Source organism: Fomitiporia mediterranea (assembly GCF_000271605.1).
Source record: "Fomitiporia mediterranea MF3/22 unplaced genomic scaffold FOMMEscaffold_1, whole genome shotgun sequence".
Lineage (NCBI taxonomy): Eukaryota > Fungi > Basidiomycota > Agaricomycetes > Hymenochaetales > Hymenochaetaceae > Fomitiporia > Fomitiporia mediterranea.
In genome coordinates this window covers 718,586-740,475 of record NW_006760386.1, presented here as the reverse complement: position 1 = coordinate 740,475, position 21,890 = coordinate 718,586, and the positions used below count along the sequence as shown (strand labels likewise).

The following is a 21,890-nucleotide window of genomic DNA, read 5'->3' as shown; positions in this document are numbered from 1 at the left end:
GGCATTTCATCTTAAGTAACGAGGCTACATGGGCGAAACTCCAGCGAGGTAAGCAGAGGTAATGTCTACTTGAAACTCGAGCTAAATACAATACTCCAGCACATAGGCGCAAGTACTCGTTTCGAAGAGCAGCGGGTGATGCGTTTGTGTATTCCTTCAGTATATTGGAATAAATAGTTTACATTTACGAAGTTCGAATCCTGCCATATTCTCTTTCTGAAGCAACAATGTAAAGGACAACAGCGGAAATTCAGCATGTTGGAGGGACGAACCAAGGACAGCAGAGTTGATATAGCGAAGCTTTACAATGACCTCCACCAACACCCTACGTTGGATTTGCAAAGAAATAAACGGCTAGGCGGTCAATCCACGCATTAATCCTCTTCCTCTCCATCCTCGTCATCATCCCCTGCATCGTCCAAATCATCCATGTCGTCCGTGTCTTCAGGATCGTTCATTGCTTCCTTGAGCTGTGCAACTAAACGTTAGACTTTACGACGCATGATGCAATGGGATCGTACCTCTTCGACGAGCTCATGGCACTCGTTGAGATGCGCCATAACGACACCTTGTCCCTCAGGCACACCACCGTCTTCACTCACAAACTTGCCTTCTTTTCGTAATGAGTCAATTTGGAAAAGTGCAAGTTGATACTGTACATAACAAACCCGTCAACCAGGTTCTTTTGCGTTTGAAGTCACGGAGGAGAACTTACTGGATAAAGATCACGAGGATTGAATGGACCTCCATACTTTAACACCTCGTTCAGACACTTCTTTACAGTAGACAATTTGTTGGCCTTGAGAAGAGTTCATAGTCAGCAAGGCACAAGCGAATTAAGAAAAGTCAGCGCACAATTGGCATCAGTTCTTCTGACACTGGCTCACTTGAAGACAGAAGTCGGTAGATCAAGCCATAACATCGTCGAAGCAGATACAGGAGTATCTGCAAAACAAATAATACGTTATCACATGCTAGATTCTAGTAAGTGTGAAATACTCAGTTCCAACTCACATATTGCCCAGCTGGCCGGTTTCCCTCTGCGTCTACGAATTTTCCATCCACACGCATCTTGTCGATCTCCTGTAAACTGACAGTGTAGTTATACAAGTCCGTCTCGCGCAGACTCCATCTCCTTGTAAGCACAAGGTTCTCGAGTTCCGCACGCATTTCACTGAGACGGTCGTATACAGGTTTAAGTCCGAATGGCACGTTCTTCGTGTCCTCACGGGCTTTGATTTCCTGAGCGATTTCGAAACACTCCTCGAGCAATGACGAACAGAGCGCTTGTGAAGTTGGTACGGATGCACCACCAGGCCCGAGGAATTTGCCGTCCACGCGTTTACTAGATATCGAAATTGTATGACAGGGGTAGAGTAATTATCAGTACTCTACAAAGTGGATAGAGAAGAGAACGTCTCAACGAATCAATCTTCCGGAGCTCCTCTTGTATTGGCTTGAGTTCTGCTTTTGAAAAGGTGTCCTTTGCCGCGAGTGCAACGAGCTGCCTTCGAATTGTAACGAGCTTTTCATGGATAGGAACGAGTTCGACAGAAATGTCTGATAACGAATCTCTCATCGATGCTACTATCCTGTCTGATAAGCAAGGTTAGTAAGCAATATATGCATGTGTGGAAGACGACTTACCGCATTCCTTAAGCTGCCTGTCTAGTAACTTCGTCATGGCCACCGGATGCTTTCCACTCTCCGTGTCGCTTCGGACAATATCATGTAGTTCCTCTAAACGTTTGTTGAATGGAACAAGGTCTATCTCGTTGTACACTGCGGACTCGTTCATGTGATCAAGCAACCGCTGACATTCATTATCAATACCAGCGGTAAATTTTATTTTATTTTAATTGATCGAATATAAAGACTCACTCGAATGGTAGATATCTGGCAGTAAGTAGCAGGACATTCTCTCGTCTTTCCTATAGTGAGGAAGAACAAAGATAGCAAACTGAATACATCAGACAGCGTCGAGTCAACGCGATTCTTGTGTGCTGGCTGCTCATCACGGACGTCATTTAGTTTCGTGACTAAGTGCGTGGTTAACATCTGAGTATATGCGAGACACTTAGACTGTGTGCTACACACCTTGTTTGACAGTTTGGTGGTACAGATTGAGGACGTCAGAGGTCTTGATAAAATCACCTCTGTCCTTCTTCAGGACAGCTAGGCGATTCCGAATGCTGTGAGATAGTTTGTTGAGTATGCAAAGTGAGTGTTATACAGGTCGAGCGTAACTAGAATACGAGCCCAGATACTGGCCGTTCTGTTGCATTCTGTGGGACGCCCCAGGGATATAAGCAGATAAGACTAACTTTATGAGTGATTCAAGGATTGGTAGCTCTGCCGATCCGGTGAATACCTAGCAAGGATTGGACAGAGAAAGCAAGCGGGCTAACCTTCTTGAGGGACAGGCTCCATTGATGTCCAGACGTATTCTTACAAATTTGCGCCAATATTGTGACTTCTTTGGGGTGGGGTGCATAGAACGAGATCCTAGTCGTTTCTGGAGCGCAAAGTGTGTCTGTGAAATAGCCGAGAGTTGCAGGACAGCTAGCACGGGAGGCTGCCCACAATGGCCGTCAGTGGAAGAAAGAAATGGAGGACTCAAATCTGCTCGGCAGTGGCACCTCGGGCTATACGGCAATTGCCGAGAGTGTCCCGAGAGTACTTCCCAAATTAGGAAGGCGTCAGCGGCCGACGCGCCCTTTACCAACTCGTTTCCATCTTGTTTCTGCACTGCACGTAGTCCTGCATCTCATCTTACTTGTCGTATACGACATCGACGCACCATGACTGACAGAATTAAAGAGGTGAGTATTCACGCTTGAAATGTTTCAGTACCTCGAACAATGTAGTCTGATTCTGGATGTCTCCGCGTTGCATAGCGTCTCCAAACACTGCGTCAAGAAGCGGATGCTGCGAACGAACGTGCTGATGCCGCAGAGGCCAAGATCAAGAAGTACGAGCAGCTGCTACTTGAGAAGGACCAAGAGATCACGTCGCTGCAACACAAGCTAGGTGTGCTCGATGGTCAGCTTGAGGCTACTGAAGCCAAACTCGCCGAGGCTAAGTCGGCGAAGGAGGAGGGCGAGCTAAGCAAAACTACCAATGAAGGATTGCAGAGAAAGATCCAACTCCTCGAGGATGAGCTTGATGCTGCAGAACGGAATGCCAAGGAAACGATGGAAAAGTACGTTGTTTGGTAGCCTTATTGTCGCCGTGCTGGCGACTGCGGGTGTGATTAGGGGTCCTAACATGTCTCGCTGCCTCAAACTTTCAGGCTGCGACAAGTAGATATCAAAGCAGATCACTTCGAGCGCCAGACTCAGAACCTGCAACGGGAGATATTAGAATGGGAGCAGAAATACGAGGTGCGTTTCCGATTGCTTTCACATATGTTGTATATGTTATCTTTTCTCATCTGATTACTGTTTAGGCCTCGCAAGAGAAGTTCAAGAAGGCACAAGCCGAACTCGACGAACTCGCTCACTCGTTGGACAATCTCTAAACAAGTTTTCGTGCCTCATCTATCCCCGGCCTCAGACCCACCAATCCACTTGCTTTCTTCGTTACTCTACTCTACTCTACATTTCCGTTCCTTTGCTTCTTCACGCGGATTCCGATTTGAAGAACCCTGCTGGCTTGCGAGATTGACGCCATTTAATAATACAATATCAATGTACAAGAGTCTTTCAAGATTTATGTTCCTTTCGTTTGCTGTTCAAAAGTAAGACATAGCAACTTCAAATTTTTTGGATGGGTTTAGCTACAGTCAGCCTTGTTCAACCTTTCCATCCTCCCCTTTGAAAGTTAAAGAGATTGAATTAACGCAGTGACGTTCATCAGCTACAGAAAGTTTGACGTGTCAGGCAAGTTCGATATAGTGCATACAGCCAGGGTACATACTAGGCGTATTAAATCCTTCGCCCTTGAATACATGCCCAAGGTGACTACCGCAAGCAGCACAAGTAATTTCTGTTCGCGTCATGAAGAGCGATTTGTCTTCATGTCTGTTTACCGCTCCAGGGATTGCTATTTGTCATTGATCTTTATCAGCTTTGCTCTGCAGGGATGAGTTAGAGCATCCTTGAAAATAGGACCAACCATCAAAGAATGCAGGCCAACCACAACCGCTGTTAAACTTTGTCTTGCTAACGTATAATGGTGCATCGCATGCTCCGCATGTATACACTCCACTTTCATAGTGCTTGTCGAACCTGCCCTTGCCCGGTGCTTCAGTATCTTTCTCTCGAAGTACTCTGAACTGTGTAGATAGAACATCAGTACAATTTAACCGTTCTTGAAAGGTTACGACCGACCTGCTCAGGTGACAAGATGGCACGCCATTCCGAGTCCGACTTGTTATTACTGTTAGAGGGTGTAGCAGTAGGACTAGCACTCGCGTCGTTCGACATATTCCTGACTTGGGCTTGACCTAAACCTCGGTTTATAAGAAAGAATGGTAACGACGAGAACACGGTGGATGTTCTTATGGTTGATGTGAATGTGCGGGCTAGCATGAGTAAGTTGCTAAGACATGGATCTTATAGTTGGCGAGCTCATGGGTAAAAGACACAGATGACGTGATGGCCAGTGCTGATACCTCAGGATAGAAACACGACGACATTCATCTTCACATCTCTCCTTTGCAGCAACCTGTATCAGATTTTGATGGTCGGAGAAAATTCCAACAATCTATTCTACGTCCTCGAGATCATATAAATAACTCGATAGATACTGTTGATACCAAATTACACTTTTGTTCTAATATAAAATGATGAATTAGATCGCGATGCGGATTACGATATCGGATATATTATTATATCCACAGTCCAACCTTTCATCGAGACGCGGGTATTTTGTTCACCTCGAATGACTTTTAAATTTCCTGCTATTAGTAATCCATCCGTTCGTAAACAGCGTCTCATCCTCGTTGCGGTTGAGTTTGTTCAGAGGAGATGGAGGAAAGGGAAAGTACTGAGAAAAATCAACAATATATTAAATATTGTAAGGTATATTATTTGTAATATCCCGGTTTGTTATCGTCTCAGTTAGTTTGCTTACAGATATTTAATTTCCTTTCTTCTCAAAGGCTTTTTGCTCACTTCCACTGTATGGCACTGCTATCTTCCAGACAACACAGGACACCACTGAATTCAAGTCACTTGATCCCTATCAAATGGCATTGCATTCACCCATCGGCTCCTTTCCATATGTCTTAGATATTTCCCATTGCGTCGTGCAAACCAAGCTAATGAGTCTCTGTCACCGCCACGCGCTCAAAGGTGTGCAGGTCCATTAGTCCTAGATTGCTCTTCCGGAAACCTTAAATAAGTAAGATCATGTTTGGTTGTACACACCGTTAATGAAGTCTATCGTTGACATTTGGTTTATTAGTATTTTAACAGAGAAGAGAGATTGTGCTCGACTCTGAAGGCCGAAGGCCGTTCCTAGAACGACCAGTTGGTTTCTTCTCATGGCAAACACGCGTGGCTCGGAACTGGGAATTGGATGGAATTTGTTGGACTATGTAAAAAGATCAGTGCCTCTACGTGGCGAATGAAATGCGCTTTACCAATTGCCCTATCGCGGAATTATCTGAAAGGAGATTCGTGCCACGAACAAAATACTGTCGTGTCGCTCAGCACGAATAAGGCTTCGTTTTTCAGAAGGTCTCCTCTTCATCCACAGGACAAACTTGATGTAGCAGGGCTCGCTGTGCTTCAGGTGATTCTGTTTTCCTGTACAGGCTCATGTCCAAAATGTCTCCGCTTGGATCTGGCACGTCTACTGTGGATGAAGCTATCACAAAGCCTGATGCTGCAATAACAATGCCTTCCGGTCCTTCTTTGCCCACTTATAAGGAAAGTAAGCTCAGTAATGTGGAGACTGGCTACGGTCCAGCAGAGGTGGACGCCTCTGAATCCGAAGATCATGCACTGAACGAGAATGGGATGACAGATCGTCAACTCGTTTCACCGAAGACGCCGGCAATGATGCGCACTGCAAGGCTGCAGTTCTTCGCTCTTTTCTTTGCACAAATGCAAGTAGGCTGGGAAACCTCGACTGCTGGACCTTTGATTCCCAGATTGCAAATATTTTACAATGTTTGTCGGTCGCCGAGGGAACCAATCAGTTAATTTCATTCACTAATGTCGTTTTTCCTTAGGTCAACTATACCGTCGTCTCCATCATTTTCATCGTGATCTGTGTCGTTCGTTTTTTTTATTTTCTTCGTGACGTATTGGCCAACATACTGAAATTGACTTGTCAGGGCTTCTTCATTGGTGCGACCGCAAATGTATATTTATCCGAGAAAATCGGATTCGGAAAAGTACGTCCAGTATTTCTCTTCCTTACTTTTTATTGACTCTGCGCAATAGGTTCTTGTCCTAGGTTCGCATTGCTGATTATTATATTTATCAAAGACTAATAACGAATTAGGCTCTCTCGGACAGATCATTGCTTACATACTAATGATCCCAGCACCGCCGTTCCCTGTCTTCTGTACTGCGTTCCTGTTTATCGGCTGGAGTATATCTATCCAGGTGATTATCTACTTTACTATTCTATCAATCTGAGCAACTAATAAATGTTCTAGGTTGCCCAAAGTAACAGTTACGTTGCGAGCCTGTCGGAAAACTCGTCCAAGAAGATGGGCTTCATGCATGCAGGATTCGGTATGTTCGGATATTCGATAACAATTCGACGAAGTTTGCCGGTACTATTTCTGACGAAATTCTCCCACCCAATAAGGTTTGGGGGCTGTCTGTTCCCCGCTAGCTGCCACGCAATTCGCGAAAATGCCGAGGCACTGGTCCTTTCACTATATCATTTCGCTTGGAATTGCGATGGTAAATACACTTCTTCTTGTCTTTGTGTTCAAAGGGAAGACCCAAGACGGTACGCTGCCTTTCTTTGATCAACAATACTCGTTGGTTTACCAGTCATAATACGTCCAGAATGTTTGTGCGAATGTGGAGAAGCTCCGATGAAACAGGCGACCAGCAAGGAAAGCAAATACAAGCAGTTCCTGAGACTTAAGGTAGTCCATGTCCTGGCCTTCTTCAGTTTGGTTTATGTCGGCATTGAATTCACTATCGGATGTCTGTCGCCTTCCTGAGCTTCAAGACGTCCTGTAATCCTTACTAAATCTTTAGGGTGGACTGTTTCCTATATGCAGAAGGATCGTGGTGGAGGTCCGTCGTCTGGTTATGTCTCGACTGGCTTCTTTGGAGGTATGTCTGTCGTATTCTGGTGTCAGAAGGGCTTGGGTCATGCCGTTGCTGAAGGTCTTACGCTTGGACGAGTCTGCCTATTATGGGTGAATGAAAAGGTTTGGGTTCTCCGTAGTCCTTTTCATTTGGTTACTCATATGACGATTAAATTAGGTTGGGGAGCACTTAGTCGTTTACGCGTACATCCTGCTTTCTCTAGGGTGAGCTTTAGTCTCCTCCAAGCACAGCCTTGAATTGAACGATTGGCGATGTTTGCCAGCCTTGAGTTAGTCGTATGGCTTGTGCGGGACCTAGTCGCTGATGCAGTGGCGATTTCTTTTGTCGGATTTTTCCTTGGTCCAATGTACCCTATCATGATGAATGAGACGGGTCGTTTGGTACCACAGTGGCTGCTCAACGGGTCAATCGGCTGGGTTGCATCTTTTGGCTATGCAGGTAAGCCTGATGAAGTATTGTCGTGCGAGATGCGCGGAATAAACTGGAGCCACGTAGGTTCCGCGCTTTTCCCATTCATCACAGGTGCACTTGCTCAGAGGTTCGGGATCGGGAGCTTGCAGCCCCTGTATGTCCATTGTTGACTGCGTTAGATTTACATTACTGATTCGGTTTCCCCAGCCTTGTCATCCTTTACGGCGTATCTTTCGCTCTGTGGCTATTAATACCAGGCGGGAATAAGCGAGCAATGTCGCCGGGGGGTGATGTAAAAGAGATGGGATCATGCACGTCACGTCTCGACCGTCAAAATGGTACCATCGGTACATGACCCCGGTGATATCTTCTCTCGTTTCTACTGTAAAAAAGCTGTATATTCAAGATAACCCACACACCTTGCAACTGTGCCACATGTCCAAAGTTTAATGATTAATCAGTACACTACTCTACTTGGAGAAAGTATATAGACTGAGTTGATCACTGACTGACATCCTTGAAGAAGTCATTGAACTGGACCCTCCTGCTCTAAGCCTTCGTCCGAGTAGTTGCCCCGAACATCCTGAATCATTACACGGCCTTGTAGACTTCTAGCATGTTAAATTTCAGTAAAGCGGAATGACCACAATCGTTAAAGAGTCAATTGACTCATTTATTATATTTATTAGTAGGACAATATATTCATTTATTTATGTACTTTAAGCAGTATGAGATTTTTTTGAATGATTACATCTAAAGCTAATATTAAATGGCAGCTCGGGCAGCTTGCCTGCTAGGTTTTGGCGAAGGCAAAAAGAGCAGCTGGTAGAAGATATAATAACACTTAACAGAGTCTGGGTTTCCACAACATTTCAGTTAAAAAAAGTTACGTAATCACTGTGTCTTGGACCGTGAATCTGATTTGGCAACCACCACGTCTTCCAACCAGTCTACGCCGTAGTCATTTACTACTACTTGATAAGGAACACAACGAGTTCATATACCTGCTTTAAACGATGGCTTCACTTGTAAACCTAACCGCATGAGCTGTTGATTGACCACGTTCTACCAAACTTGCCAGTACTCGATGTACTTGCATCAAGTGCTACGAATCCCTGTTGCGCCAATCTGTGCAACGACGAGAAGAGAAAATGCAAAGAAGATTTCAACTTTCAGGGTTCGCGGGCAAGGAGGACGAAAGCTTGGAAATTTATCTGCAAAGGCCTTAGCAATTCCAAGGTTTTCGTTTGGGGTTCGAGAATGCTTATTTCTGATTTGGTTTTTGCTCATTTTGGCTTTGGAATTAGATGTAGTGGGAATGGCAGATTAGGACCAGTAGGGTCCTTCACAAGGCATAGTCGAAGTGGTGTGCCACGTCCTGAGCAACTGGAATTCCCGAAGAACTCCGCTATAGTCGACCCAATAGCGGGAGGATGGTACGAGTATTCTTCCGTTTCAGCCAGCTATAGTTGATAGCATATATCTAGGTCATTCCACGCTCTGGATTCTTGGGGGAGAGGTTATGTCTGGGGTATGTTCACGTTCAATAGTTAATGGAGTAAGTTATTTAGTTTTCTTGTCTGTAAGGCACGATGGATGGAGAAGGGTTCGGCCGACAGAGTGATGGATTTTCTCGACCTGGGTAAGTTGCAGAGACGCCATCGCGCCCTGAACTACTTGAACCAGTTCGAACATGGAGGTCAGTATACTTTCAGCCATCATACGCCATAGGACATTGTTTAATGTGACGTCTAGCTGTGGACGCAGGCACTCCATGGCTATAGATGCGAAGAACCAAATATGGGCGTTCACCTCTTGGGGAAGGCCCTTTCGACTTCTCACTCCGGCACTAGATTGTACCTCCCCGGATTCAACACCAATACAAGCAGAATGTGGGTGGGGTACAGAGCTGCTTTGGCTGCCTTTGGAGATGTCTATATTTGGTGGCCACTCGGTGAATCTATTCAACAACAGTTGGGTGTGACAATGGGTCAAATGGACTCAGAGGGGGAGAAGCGTGCATAAGCAACAGTAGAAGGTACAATTCCCTGCGTGACGTGGGACTTGCACTATAACCCACAGAAACTTCTAGCTATCCCCCGCCTTCCTGAATTATCGCACACGGGCCGAGTGATAGAAACGGAGGAAGAAGATACGAAGGTTGTCAAGATTGCGGGGATGGACGGGTTTTTGATAGCTCTGACAAACAAAGGACACGTCCTGAAGTTCGGTGGCCTGAGCAATGAGACGTTTGTCCACCAAGCACAATGGGAATATGTAAGGAAGTCGTTTGTTACAGTGGATGATCTTCGGGCTGGTCTCAATCGCGCTTTGTTTACAGCTTCCAAACTTTAGTGAAACAGAGAAGATTCGCGCGCACCCCGCGTTTCCTGGCGGGGAGCGAAGGGAAGATGGGAAACCCGACGCTCTGGCTCCACCGGTAGATGTACAAATCACCCACGTATGTTCTTGCCTTGTTTCTCACACAAGTTTACCATCGAGCTGACTATTCATTGTTCGTACATTACAGCGCACTTCAACCACTTTGTTGCGTACACAAACGAGGATAGCTCTATTGTCCTACAACGCGACACGGGCACAGCGGCGCACGTCATACCTGAACTGCAATACAAGGCGATCATTTCAGTCGGTCTGGGCGATTATTACGGTGTGGCGCTCTCTGCAGATGGGAAGTCATACTCATGGGGTGCGTTCCAAATGGGTGCACTTGGGCTTGGACAGCCGGAAGAACTACCTGCGGGTGCTCCAGGCGGGTACGCAACAAAACAACTAATACGTTGAGCAAGGCAGGGATACTACGTACATATTCCAGACGTCCCAGTACCGACAGAGGTGCGTTTCGAGCATGACTTGGGGAAGAAGCGCAGGGACCGGTTTCGTTTCGCTGCGGGTTGACACTCTGGTGCACTGGTGATTGATCTTGATCCCGAGGCCAGATTTCTTCAAGATTCTCGGAATGTATAGTTATATTGAACGTACTCAATTTTGAATATAGGAGGCTGAACACGGTCCAGGTCAGATGCCATTCATGCGATGGGTTAGCAGGATACCGAGACCACGCGCACCGCGCGGACCCTTCAGAGTTAGGTTTGTGAGAAGAGGGCCAACTAGAGGACGGGGCGGATAATAATGCGGTAATATAGATGGACCGGATCCATTATGAAGATACGACGTGGAGGGGCTGAACTTTGTATTAACTAGAGATATAGAAGACGACGAGGATTTTCTTCAGCTTAACATTGACAATGAGAATGTACGACGGTAATCACTTATGATAACATGAGTTGAGAACGGTGTTGGAGAGTTTTCCGGATGCCGTTACAATAATTGGCTCGTGTTCTGAATAGCGGAGTTTATTAATATTCAACTGATCTTGCTTACGAGACATGTTAGTGCGTTTTTTTTTTGGTAAAGGAGTCCATAGCGTCGCTGTATCCGTTCATTGCATAGACTCACCATTGACTGTGAAAGAACCAACCAACGCAAACTGAAATAATCGAATTTTCAAATCCTGCAGGCAAGACCTGCTATCAAGATAGTAGATACTATATTGAGTTCTTTTTTACTCGGGATTTCCCTCTATACTGCTCATATCTGCAGATGCTCTAGAACGTTTCTTATCTACCTTATACATGTATGCTTTGAAACGGAAGGCCCTCTCAAACAGAATAGTCATTCTGCAGTCAGCAAAACAAAAGGCCTTTAGATTTTCCAATGAAAGGTGCAAAAGTTCTCATCTGCCTTCCTCTATTTATCACTCAATCGTGAAATTAGTTCGACAAGTATGATCCGAAGGCTTAGATAGCGGCATAGACAGATATTACATTGCTGTGCATATATCCATCTTTTGATCTCATGCGTTAATATAATAAATACAATGGGGGTTAGGGATTATGAGCATATTAACATAGTCTAATATAAGAAACGAAACGAAACGAAACAACTGTAGTCATATCTACCAAAGGTATTAAGATACTTACGTCCAGCGAAGAGGAAATTTATGAAGATTCGCGCTCATTTTGCTTGGCTTTCCAAGTTGTCCATGCTTCCTCGGTGGCAACTGCTATACGGTCTCGCGCGCTGCTGACGCTGTCAAGTGCGGGTCGGACGTCGAGCGAGAAACAAGGAGAGCCGTCGGGTTCGGGAGGCGCGCTGTAGTAGTCGATGACGTAGCGTACTTCTTCGCCTGTTGAGCGGCGTTTGACTATCCAGTCATGTCGGTCGAAGGGCGGTTCAGAGCTGATAAAAGTAGAGAAATAAAAGTAAAGTGAAATGAGAACGCCAACAATCAGGGATGAAAAGAAAGGCAATTTCGACGTACTTAAATCGAGTTGGAAGAAGCCAGCCTGCAAAGAGCCAGAAGCGGGCTTTGGGCGAGAGCTCGCCTGGTCGGCCTTTGAAACGGGCGAGTTCAACTGTGGCAGACCTAGTCGTTGACTTCTAAGAACCTCATAAAGTGTAAAGTCAACGTTGATCTACGTACTCGTCTTGTCTTCGCTCCCATCTGAGCACCTCGTCCCAAGCACGCTCATTGAGGAAGTTATGTATCTGCACCATCATGTCCACGTCTTCCTCGGCGGTCTCCATTCCTTTCCTCAGCAACGCATTATGAAACTGCTGAGGAGAAGGATACTCCCATACGCCACCGCCTTCTTCGCCGGAACGAGGGATCGAAGACGACGTCCGGTCAGTCGGGAGCGAGAGGTTTTGGCCTGGAGCGGCGGTTTGAGCAAGTACTGGCATTTGGTTTAATGGATTGATATCTGTGGATGAGCCGTTATGTCCCATTGGACATTTTGCTGGGTTTTGAGCATCGAGAGAATTTGGGGTGGAGGAAGCGGAGGGTGCTACGGGACATTTGGCAGGTTCGGAAGCACCAGTGCTGGAGTTGGCGTGCATTGGACAACCTGCAGGCGGCGCAGCCTGTTGAGCAGAGAGAGTCGGCTGGGAGGACGTTGTTTGACCCATTGCAGAGAAGGCGGAGATGCCGTGGTCGCTGAACAAGAAACAGTGGAGACGAACGGTGCCGTGACGAAAAGCGATCGACGCCCTTTCCTTTCCGTCCGTTCGGCAGAACCCGGTCAAATGTTTTCCTATCCATTCTTGTACACTGTCAGTCAACGGATCTTCTACTAGAGCCAGCACCATCTTGAGTCAACTCCATCGTACGGAGTCATGACGAAAAACATGCTTGAGACTAGCATTCTGCTCTTGGGAATCAGCTCGGTACTTTGAAAGCTTCTATGCACGCTAGCTGTCAGCTGAGAACTTGGAATGTACGTACTGTGCACCTTCGATATCTCGAGAAATCACAAGAGCACCCTCTTATCATGAGAGGGATATCTCGTTCTCATAGGCACTTGGGGGAGAGTAGTATAGTCTCTGTTCGTGGTGTAGAAAAAAAGTCTTGAAGGCCGTTTCGTCGAGTATTCCAAAAATAGAAACACTTACGGGAAGAGGTACTCGGGCTGTGAAACTGGAAAGCTGCGCATCTGTCGATGACTGCGGGGCTGCAGCGTACGGAATCTTAGTCCTTCATGGGTACTATGACGAGGTCGTGGATAGGGAGTATGCACTACGCGTACTCGTATGACTTACTGAAATCCTCAAAGCACGTACTGTTGTCCCGGCCACCTTCCCCCCCCCCCCCTTTCCATTTTCGACGGTAACTGGCGGCATATAACGGCCAATGAAAAAAGTATGTGCTTAGAATCCCTAACATTCCATTTTCCTGTCGAGGCGACCGAAGCCCGGTGTATCTCGATGTTCAGCTGCTCGAGCGACTCATGTGCACCGTTGTTACCAAATCCTCGGAATGTCCCCCATTTCTGGATTTGTGGAACGTGGTCCTCGTTGCCAACGGAATTCGCCGCCCGATAGCCGTACTTCTGGGCTCGTAGTCCAGCTCAGACAGTGTGCGACGAGAGAAATAATGGGAGAAGGACTCTGGAGAGCGGAGGCCGTTCATTGTTGTCGAAAGCTAAGCGAGCCACGGGCAGGTGGTGCTCTCTTATCCGATACCGAGATCCCGAACTGATCTTGGTGCATTTCAACTGCTCTGTTTGGCTATTAGAAGTACGTGGCTTTGGTCTTTCTGCCAGATTGCCGAGCTGATTCAAGCTGTACTTGGGCCCCAGGTGCCTGGAACGCTTAGGCTATTACAACTTTATAACGCGCTACCCTATGCCCGACTCCTATCAATCTCAGTGGAAGTCGTGCTTTCCGAGGCTCCAGGAAAGTTTCTCAAGATCCTGACAGAATCTCAGAAGAACTTTACCCCTTTACTCCAAGCACTGCAATCGGTACGTGCAATTTGACTCGTCTTGTATTCCCCGTCGAAACGAACATTCTTCAAGTCCGGCCTTATTTAATTTCGGAATCAGTTAAGGTCCCGCAACTTGATCCGCACCCGCGAGGCTGTTTAGACGTACAAGTCTAGGTAGGACGTAGGGTTCTCCCTTTGTGTTCAATATAATACGACATATGCGCACATCAGTTCCCATTGTTGCTTTCTGTACGATGGAGAGACCCCAGAAAGAAACGTGTTGTGGCCTTGGAAAGTTTGTTTGGTCTGTGACATTTGGGTGACGTCTTTAAAGGATTCCCTCGCCAGAGTCAAACTCAACCTCTCAGACTCAACCTCCCCCTCCTCCCCCCTCCCCCCCCACCGCTTTCTCCCTTTAAATTTATCAACTCCAAGTCTTTCTTGCGGTATGGATGCGTCCTTTCTCAGCTACGACTACGTGAGTATCTAAGATCATACATTCTACTTGATGAAGTTACCTAAACGCGGGTGTTTTGTAGTCTTCCTTTGTGGAAACCGACGGCAGTGCTTGGGCGAATTTCGAAAATCCCTGGCAGGACCACTATCCACCGGTAACGGACGCTAGTGCTCTGCTACCGCGAACCAATTGGCAGAGTGAAAGTCTCGTCACTGAGGACACTACATCCCTTACCATTTGGAACTCTCGCTCTTCAGACGGTCCGTCTCGCGTGAATGCGGGCGACGAACACGCGTTGGAGACTTCCTGCCAGTCAACCTGGAACGCGTCATTGGTTAACAATGCCAACGCGAGGGACTCGAATAACTTTTACCCGTCAGACTCGACTGAGGCGCGTTCATCTCACGCGTCGGAAAACGCGTCGTCCGGATCCAGCTCGATGCACAGTACCATTAACCCTGCGTGTCTGATGCTTCCGTCGACGAATACGGTAAACGACAAAGGAATTCTTTGTCCAAACGGAGGGAATGTCCACGCATCGAGCAGTCCTGGATCGGACATGTCCAGGCCGTCCGTAAACTCGACCCCGGACCTGACCGAATCACCATCGACCAATTTTAGCGCGACGTCCTCGAAGAAGCGGCATTCGCCGGGCGACGACTCGTTTCATGAACATGAATCGCCTTCATCACGACCTAGAGGGCGCAAGGGCGCATTCGCGTGCAACTGGCACTTACTCGTCGGCGGGACATGTGACAACTCGTTTGCGGATAAGCAAGCTCACGACCGTCACATCTTGACGCATCTCCCGACGGAGGATGGCAAACTCTTCACCGGATTTAAGTGCAAGCTTTGCATGACCGAACGAAAGACCTCGGCAATGACGAGTAGCAATAGGATCAACCCGCTTCGTAGGAGCAAGAAAGGCGTCTTTGTGAGGGACGATCCACTTCTAAGGCATATAAGGTCTGTACATAAGGAAAAGCTGAAAGACCATGATATATCGGAGTACATGATAGACATTAAACGGCCGTGGTGTGAGTGGCCTCTGTCCTCTTGCACGTATCATTCTAGCGATTTACATACTTATTTTACCATTGTCCATAGGGTGGCCCAAGCCTCTATTCCATACGAACCAATACAAATATGGTGCCCTTCCACGGCCCGAAGACGAGGGGCGCAGTTGGAAAGAATACATTGACGATGTCATCGACCGTCATCCGACGGTTGCAAACCAACCGTTCAGCGTTACGTGGATGGACTTGATTAAAGAAGAACTTGGGATGGAAGTAACTTTTACTGATGATACATCTGAGGAGGAAGGAACCTCTCGTCCAAACAAACGGCGAAGAAGCGAATAAGAAGCCCCTGCCCATTATGTCCTCGGCTTCATTTACTGGTTGTCTCTTCTCCTTCTCCTCTCAACTTCCCTTGAGCTCCGTCTTGTTACATTCTACTTACTTCTGCTTTACCTCCTTCTGCATTCTTCCTCATTCTTAACTGTTCTGTTTACACCTTTACATCATAGCCATAAGTGAAGAGGGATGTACTCTATACGAGCCGATTGAGGACTCTTATTGCTTTACTTGTATTCAAAGGATTCTATATTAAGTATATGTAGTTGAAGCTTTCGATGCTAATATTTCGTAGATGCGAGGCCAAAGAATGTTTTGGGCCTTTAGACTTTAGCGTCAAAATAGAAGCGCCGCGTCTCGTGGCTCTGTTGTTTATTGAACACGAAAAGTCACAAGCACGTGCCATTACCTGTAACGCCAATTTCAACAACCTGACAGTGACACACGTTGAAACAAACTTGAACGTGAACGCGTTGGTCGCTTCTGCTCAAAGACCGGGAACTCGATTGCGGGGATTTCGTCTGTTGCTAACTGACATTTGTATTTCTCGATTCATTCGTATATCCTGGTATGAATTCGCGTCTCGTTATCTGGGGCCTTTGACTCTCGCTGCGCTTCATCTACAAGAACTCGCGTTGGGTTTGCTTGCTATTATCGATTCTCGGGTGTCCGTCGCTGTGCATCTGAGGGAGACTCTTGCTTTCTATGTGTAGGCTGATAATCACAATCATGACTTTGCATAGTGGGGACCACTTGCATAACTCCTGGACCGTGCCGACCCCCTGCGTCATGAGTTCCCTTTCTGTTCTGCGAAGAACGCGATCAATGCTTGGAGTGCAGTGCAGTGCAGTGCAGTCTCGTTCTCGCTCTACTAAAAGAGCCGTCCTTTTTTTTATATCATATAGTACGATAGAACAATCTTGATAGATTATTCCGGCATTTGCCAGGTCTTTGAATCCATCATACGATGGAGGCCACCTAGAACCTTATTTTTCACACTCTGGCCTCAAACTCCCGGAGACTCCGCACCTCTGTACCGAAGCATCCTAATCCCCGTCTATCATTGTTAGCATCGTTATTTCTTGTACAGACAGCATACAATGGGATCCGTCGCCAGTTGGCGTAACATGCTCAAGGTCAGTCAGCCAAAGGGAATTATGTCCTACGGCCTCATCTCGAGTAACAGAAATTTTCAGAAATTTCGTTAGACTATTACCGACCTTTATGCATAAATGGTCTGTCTTGTTCTATAAACTTAAGCGAGTAGTCCTAGGGAGACCGCACAGCTTGGCAACGACGAGCCACGTCCAGCCTTTCAGGGCGCGCTGAACAATCGTAGGATTATGGCCAGTCCCCCACGTGTTGCTCCCGCCCATTGTTGTCGTTCCCAATTTTTGGCGCTTGGGTATCACCCCACTCGCGAAGGGAAACGTGTTACGGCCACTTGGAGCGCTTAATCGTTCTCTTCAATCGATGGCCGCCTAAGCATGACCACTCTCGATGGACCTATAAATCCCCCTGCCCACCTTCCTTTGTGCACCCATCCAGTTCAACTAGCTTGTCTATTTTTTATTCCCTCCTATCACTCTGCACGCTATGTCTACTGTGTATCCTCAGGTCCATGGAGCAGCTGATCCCGTAGCTGCCTCTAATGCCAAATACCGTTCCGAGTTGGAGGACTACGGTTGGTTCGTTCGTCCCGCCGACACTGAGAATGTAAGTCGTACATGCCTCTATGTCTACGTCCCCTTTGACCGACGAACCTTTAAGATACAGGAATCTTCCGGTGAGCATTTTACTGAATGACCCGCCTTTGCTGCAGAGACTGACTATTCTAAAGCTGGTTATTACGGAGGATACCCTTGTGAGAGTTCGGCTGGAGCTATTCTAGCGGCCAAACTTGCGGGAGACCTGGATGGCATTTTGACCCTCATGGATGAGGATTTCGAGTTCGGCCCAAGCGTCGACGGACTTGGAAGAGACACTTCCGATCCTGCCTACCTGGATAGCCTCCTTCCGGACGGGACACCAACTTGTAATGTCTCTTATTTTGTATAAGGTACTGTGTAATACTAATGGGATTTTGAAGATATGGCAAGGCGAGACGAAGCTGTCCAGTCCAGTGTTAACAGAGAGGCAGGCTATAGTATTGACGTGCCGCATACGCAAGGGGAGACTTTGAATGGCCCTTCGTTTACAGTCGCGAATACCACACCGCGCAAAGACAAGGGACGAAAGATCTGTTCTCCTCGCGTAAACAATTCGTCGTCAACCTCGCGCAAAGCCCCCCGTCCTCAGGCTTCGCCTTTCGATGCTGCTCGAGGCAGTTCCACGCCAGAGCTCAGTAGTTCGTGCTCTAGTCCACCGAGCTCGGAGTTGAGCACACCAGCCAGTTCGCCGGTCCCGGTCCCGGTCTACCTCGCCGCACGCCCTTCAACACGTACCTCTCCACGCAAGCGCAAGGCCACTACGAAAGGCGACTATATGGACGCTGACGAGTTTGATCCAACCCCAGACCAAGCTAGCTCTTCAGTGCCACAGAAGCGGGGACGTTCGGGCCCAAAACGCTTTATGTGTAAATGGAAAGAGCTGTTCGGAGGTGCTTGTACGAGTACCTCCACTACAGCACAGGCGCACGATCGCCATATCGTGACCCACCTGCCGGAGGACAGCGGACACGCCTTTGAAGGCTATCTGTGTTCTATCTGTATGAAGGGATGTAACAGACAGGACTCGTGCCAGAGACATATCAACACGTGCTGTAAAGGGGCGGGACATATTATAACGGTTGACCGCGAGTGGTGTATGTATGTTTCCTTCGTAGTCCTCGCACAGCCGGCTAATCACCACCTCTTCGTCCTATAGGGTGGCCGATAGAACTTTTCTTAACTGATGAGTTCAAAAAACATGTACTGCCGCGCCCGGTGGGCGAAACGAGGACCACGATTGAAAGACTGCAGCAAATAATAATGGAGCATCCCTCTGTCAGGGATAAACCGTATAGATCACGCAGGTCACTGAAGGCTGGCGAAGTCGATGACCAGGATGGCCCCGAGCCCGACGATGGCCGCCGTGATGATGATTATAAACAAAACAACGAAGAGCATCGGGCTACGCGAAGGCGCCGCATCGCTTGAAACCTTATACAAATTTCCCTTCCCCGTGTGTCTTCGTTCAATTTCTCTGTATTACTTTACTTTTCAGTTTAATTATCTTTCGTCGTCGAACTGTTATTCCCATTCTTGACTTCTCTTCCCTTCCATGCTGCTCCTTTGTAGTCCTTCATATATGCTTTCCCGTCCCCCCCCCTTCCCCCCAGTATCCGTGTAGCCGAATTAATGATGTATGCTGTCTTCTCTTCTCTTCTCTTCCTCATTTCAATCGCTTGTTCCATGCTACTCCAGCTATACTCTATATTCGTTCATATATGCTTTCCCTTCCCGCCCCCCAATATTCGTGTACTAAATCAATGATGTGTGCAGCACTAGTCCAATTCTACATACTACAAGCGGGAATTCGTTGGCCTTGACGGTATTGTCAATCACCCAAGACGTGCACGATTTTCGCCTCATCGGTAAGGAACACTAAGCATGACCAAGGAAATTACTGTGAACTACGGGCCACATCCAGATAGCTCCAAGCGTAGGCTGGATTATCGTACCCGGCCCAATCCCGAGGCTCCACGAAAGCCACGAACTCATCGACCGAACTTCTTCAGTGGATCCGATTTTTTCTTGCGTCCCTTGCCCGGTCCAGTATGACTACCCCTACCTCGACCGCGTCCTCGTACAGTGTACTTACGGAAAGGAACGAAGCTTGCTTCCTTTTCACCGCCGCCAGCACCAGCTGTGAGCTCGCCGGCGGAGGCGGCGGTGCCCATGCGCGGCATGAGGTACTTAGGAACATGTTTCATGTGTGGCTGCACGCGCGTCGGATGGAGTGGCTTGTCATGCCGGAGATACTCTAGATCGAGCGGATTTTCTTCAAAATGAGCCTATGCAGTACAGGAATGAGCCTTCCGGTTTCCAGAGAGACGAAGTACAATAAGGGTGGCACAAACCTTCAGCTTTTCTGAGTTCAAGATCTCCGATTTCAATTCCTTCACTCGGGCTTCTCGGATAGCGGTTCGAGTCACTGAGCGAAGCGCATCCTGCATGCGATATCGGAATGCTTCGACCTGCTTCATGTCGAACTTGTACTCATTGATTTTACTGCCACGCGTAGCTTGTTGGCGCTCGATGCGACTGAACCGAACTTCATCGCGGCGCGCACTGGGCAAGCAGCCTACGACCTTGTTCTTACCCCATTCCGCTGCTGGGACGACAAAGGATAGTGCCATTCCCGTGCGGCCTGCACGAGCGGTACGACCAACGCGATGTGTGTATGCACGTGCGGAGGTTGGGAGGTCGAAGTTGAGCACACAGGCGACGTCGATGAAGTCCACACCTCGCACGACTCCGTATTCCTTGTCGTTCTGCGTACGTGACTTATTCTTCTTAGTTGTGGTGCCTTCAGGAGTCGGTCGAGGAGATGGCGACCGCTTTCGTTTCATCGTTTTGGTTGATGAAGGGCCAGGATCACCTGGCTCGATCGGCTCCACATCGCGCTGCGTCGACGTTACTGCAAGTACTTTCTTAGTGCATCCTCCGTTTAGGTCCATTAAACGCTACTTACATTGTTCGCCATCCACTTGGACCTCTTCATCCGTTTCGTCATCAGAATCTGGCTCGATTGAACCACTACCTTCATCGGTTGCGATAATGTAGTCGTATACTCCTTTATTGAATTCCTGAACAATGTGTACTCTGGAGTTTAACGGAAGCTCCGAGTTCAGGACACAACTTTTAATAGAAAATTGCTCCAGGAAGAGTTTGACGCGGTAGCACCGGTCGACATCGTTTACAAAGATGATGGTCTTCCCTTTTACAAGCTTGAGCTTGAGGATGACATATGTCAAAAGGAATTTGTCAACTTCGTTGCACCTAGAATACATGTGTCAAAAGTAAACATCTACACTGTGAAGCTGAGAATATTAAGCTTCATACTTCACCACATATTGACTAAGTCGTGCGGCGTCGCCTTCATCTTCCTCTAAACGTAAGATCGCCTGAAGACATTCTCGTCATATAGCCCAATAGGAACATTTTTCATCGAGGGCACTAACCGGATTCCTGAGGACGAGACCTTTGAGTAGCTCCACATCCTTCGTCATGGTAGCACTCATAAGGAAAGACTGGTAAACCTTGGGAAGATACCCGCCATTTATGACCGTCCTTATGTCCTCATCATGACCATAGGACAGAACAAGATCGGCCTCGTCAATGACCAGTGATTCGAGGTCCGAGAGTGATAGAGCCTAAATAACTCATCAATATAAAAATTATCCTAAGATAGGACGAAAGCTTACCTTCACTTGGAGTGCACTAAGTGCTCGGGAAGGGGTTCCAATGACAATATCGGGTTTCTCAGATGTGAGAACCCTGTGACACTAGATTGAGGAGAGGTAAACAGAAGGGAAAACATTGCTTACTCACCGTTGAAGATGCGTCGAAGTTCCAGAAACGAGGTTAACTACCACAATTTCCTTCTCGCAATATGCAAGCAACTGTCTCAGGTGCTTTGCCACCTGGTCGGCAAGTTCCTTCGTTGGCACAAGCACCAATGCCCTTACTGCTTGACGCGCGGGGTCCTCAATACTGAACGCATCCTTCTTCCTAAGTATCTTCTGAGCGAGTGGGACGCAATATGAGGCAGTCTTTCCACTTCCAGTACGAGCTCGAGCGAGTATGTCACGGCCTTCTAGTGCGAGTGGTATAGCCTGCGCTTGTACGAGAGTAGGACGTGCAAAGCCCATGTCAGCGAGTGCTCGAAGAAGGCGAGCATCTAGCACGTGTGTTAAGGATGCGAATGTTGCCTGCGAGTCCAGCAAAGATACATCCGTCATTCCAGGTATAATTACGGACAGATAAGAGTCTATGTGTGTGCGTCGAGGAGGACGATGGATTCAGCAGAAAGAAATTTCCGCCGATCCGTCGATCCGCATCCCCAGACTATTTACACACTATTGTTCCTCGTCTTTTCCACATCGCCGTTATGCTGTACTTGTTGCCTTCGACCGCTTCTTACTCGTCTAG

At 47.5% G+C, this 21,890-nt stretch overlaps 10 protein-coding genes across 10 annotated transcripts; 6 read left to right on the top strand and 4 right to left on the bottom strand.

The window, feature by feature from the left end:
• Positions 1-141: 141 nt before the first annotated feature.
• On the bottom strand, positions 142-2,476 carry FOMMEDRAFT_16036 (uncharacterized protein). Its single transcript, XM_007261228.1, has 11 exons — positions 2,409-2,476; positions 2,325-2,352; positions 2,098-2,192; positions 1,882-2,039; positions 1,648-1,813; positions 1,425-1,596; positions 1,015-1,345; positions 856-945; positions 716-799; positions 522-653; positions 142-470 (listed from the first exon to the last, which is right to left on the bottom strand). Exons 1-11 carry the CDS (start codon positions 2,428-2,430, stop codon positions 375-377), a joined length of 1,374 nt encoding a protein of 457 aa, XP_007261290.1. The 5' UTR covers positions 2,431-2,476; the 3' UTR covers positions 142-374.
• A 325-nt stretch (positions 2,477-2,801) lies between these two features.
• On the top strand, positions 2,802-3,520 carry FOMMEDRAFT_24741 (uncharacterized protein; the record flags this gene model as incomplete). The annotated part of the gene is made up of 4 exons (XM_007261227.1): positions 2,802-2,822; positions 2,898-3,202; positions 3,293-3,383; positions 3,449-3,520. 4 exons carry the CDS (start codon positions 2,802-2,804, stop codon positions 3,518-3,520), a joined length of 489 nt encoding a protein of 162 aa, XP_007261289.1.
• A 264-nt stretch (positions 3,521-3,784) lies between these two features.
• Positions 3,785-4,427, bottom strand: FOMMEDRAFT_72657 (methionine sulfoxide reductase; the record flags this gene model as incomplete). The annotated part of the gene is made up of 4 exons (XM_007261226.1): positions 3,785-3,858; positions 3,919-4,044; positions 4,117-4,276; positions 4,332-4,427. The coding sequence occupies 4 exons, from the start codon at positions 4,425-4,427 to the stop codon at positions 3,785-3,787; spliced, it is 456 nt and encodes a 151-aa protein (XP_007261288.1).
• Positions 4,428-6,008: 1,581 nt separating this feature from the next.
• FOMMEDRAFT_137685 (MFS general substrate transporter) lies at positions 6,009-8,113 on the top strand (the record flags this gene model as incomplete). The annotated part of the gene is made up of 13 exons (XM_007261225.1): positions 6,009-6,119; positions 6,182-6,226; positions 6,287-6,350; positions 6,457-6,560; positions 6,614-6,692; positions 6,769-6,915; positions 6,975-7,118; positions 7,173-7,250; positions 7,305-7,348; positions 7,404-7,450; positions 7,510-7,685; positions 7,743-7,812; positions 7,866-8,113. The coding sequence occupies 13 exons, from the start codon at positions 6,009-6,011 to the stop codon at positions 8,011-8,013; spliced, it is 1,257 nt and encodes a 418-aa protein (XP_007261287.1). The 3' UTR covers positions 8,014-8,113.
• A 621-nt stretch (positions 8,114-8,734) lies between these two features.
• On the top strand, positions 8,735-10,944 carry FOMMEDRAFT_143785 (uncharacterized protein; the record flags this gene model as incomplete). The annotated part of the gene is made up of 11 exons (XM_007261224.1): positions 8,735-8,910; positions 8,966-9,094; positions 9,146-9,189; positions 9,246-9,357; positions 9,414-9,636; positions 9,741-9,935; positions 10,000-10,119; positions 10,149-10,432; positions 10,492-10,511; positions 10,694-10,766; positions 10,881-10,944. The coding sequence occupies exons 5-11, from the start codon at positions 9,433-9,435 to the stop codon at positions 10,942-10,944; spliced, it is 960 nt and encodes a 319-aa protein (XP_007261286.1). The 5' UTR covers positions 8,735-8,910; positions 8,966-9,094; positions 9,146-9,189; positions 9,246-9,357; positions 9,414-9,432.
• A 733-nt stretch (positions 10,945-11,677) lies between these two features.
• Positions 11,678-12,422, bottom strand: FOMMEDRAFT_73292 (cytochrome c and c1 heme-lyase; the record flags this gene model as incomplete). The annotated part of the gene is made up of 3 exons (XM_007261223.1): positions 11,678-11,918; positions 12,001-12,105; positions 12,163-12,422. The coding sequence occupies 3 exons, from the start codon at positions 12,420-12,422 to the stop codon at positions 11,678-11,680; spliced, it is 606 nt and encodes a 201-aa protein (XP_007261285.1).
• A 1,970-nt stretch (positions 12,423-14,392) lies between these two features.
• On the top strand, positions 14,393-15,908 carry FOMMEDRAFT_143784 (uncharacterized protein; the record flags this gene model as incomplete). Its single annotated transcript, XM_007261222.1, has 3 exons — positions 14,393-14,422; positions 14,484-15,438; positions 15,509-15,908. 3 exons carry the CDS (start codon positions 14,393-14,395, stop codon positions 15,760-15,762), a joined length of 1,239 nt encoding a protein of 412 aa, XP_007261284.1. The 3' UTR covers positions 15,763-15,908.
• Positions 15,909-16,034: 126 nt separating this feature from the next.
• FOMMEDRAFT_164328 (uncharacterized protein) lies at positions 16,035-17,127 on the top strand (the record flags this gene model as incomplete). Its single annotated transcript, XM_007261221.1, has 2 exons — positions 16,035-16,892; positions 16,953-17,127. One exon carries the CDS (start codon positions 16,035-16,037, stop codon positions 16,467-16,469), a length of 435 nt encoding a protein of 144 aa, XP_007261283.1. The 3' UTR covers positions 16,470-16,892; positions 16,953-17,127.
• A 225-nt stretch (positions 17,128-17,352) lies between these two features.
• On the top strand, positions 17,353-18,621 carry FOMMEDRAFT_24737 (uncharacterized protein; the record flags this gene model as incomplete). Its single annotated transcript, XM_007261220.1, has 5 exons — positions 17,353-17,472; positions 17,533-17,542; positions 17,597-17,791; positions 17,846-18,559; positions 18,581-18,621. The coding sequence occupies 5 exons, from the start codon at positions 17,353-17,355 to the stop codon at positions 18,619-18,621; spliced, it is 1,080 nt and encodes a 359-aa protein (XP_007261282.1).
• Positions 18,622-19,172: 551 nt separating this feature from the next.
• On the bottom strand, positions 19,173-21,724 carry FOMMEDRAFT_16021 (ATP-dependent RNA helicase dbp9). Its single transcript, XM_007261219.1, has 7 exons — positions 21,291-21,724; positions 21,164-21,236; positions 20,921-21,112; positions 20,802-20,863; positions 20,431-20,738; positions 19,817-20,376; positions 19,173-19,750 (listed from the first exon to the last, which is right to left on the bottom strand). Exons 1-7 carry the CDS (start codon positions 21,698-21,700, stop codon positions 19,454-19,456), a joined length of 1,902 nt encoding a protein of 633 aa, XP_007261281.1. The 5' UTR covers positions 21,701-21,724; the 3' UTR covers positions 19,173-19,453.
• Between the last annotated feature and the right edge of the window lie 166 nt (positions 21,725-21,890).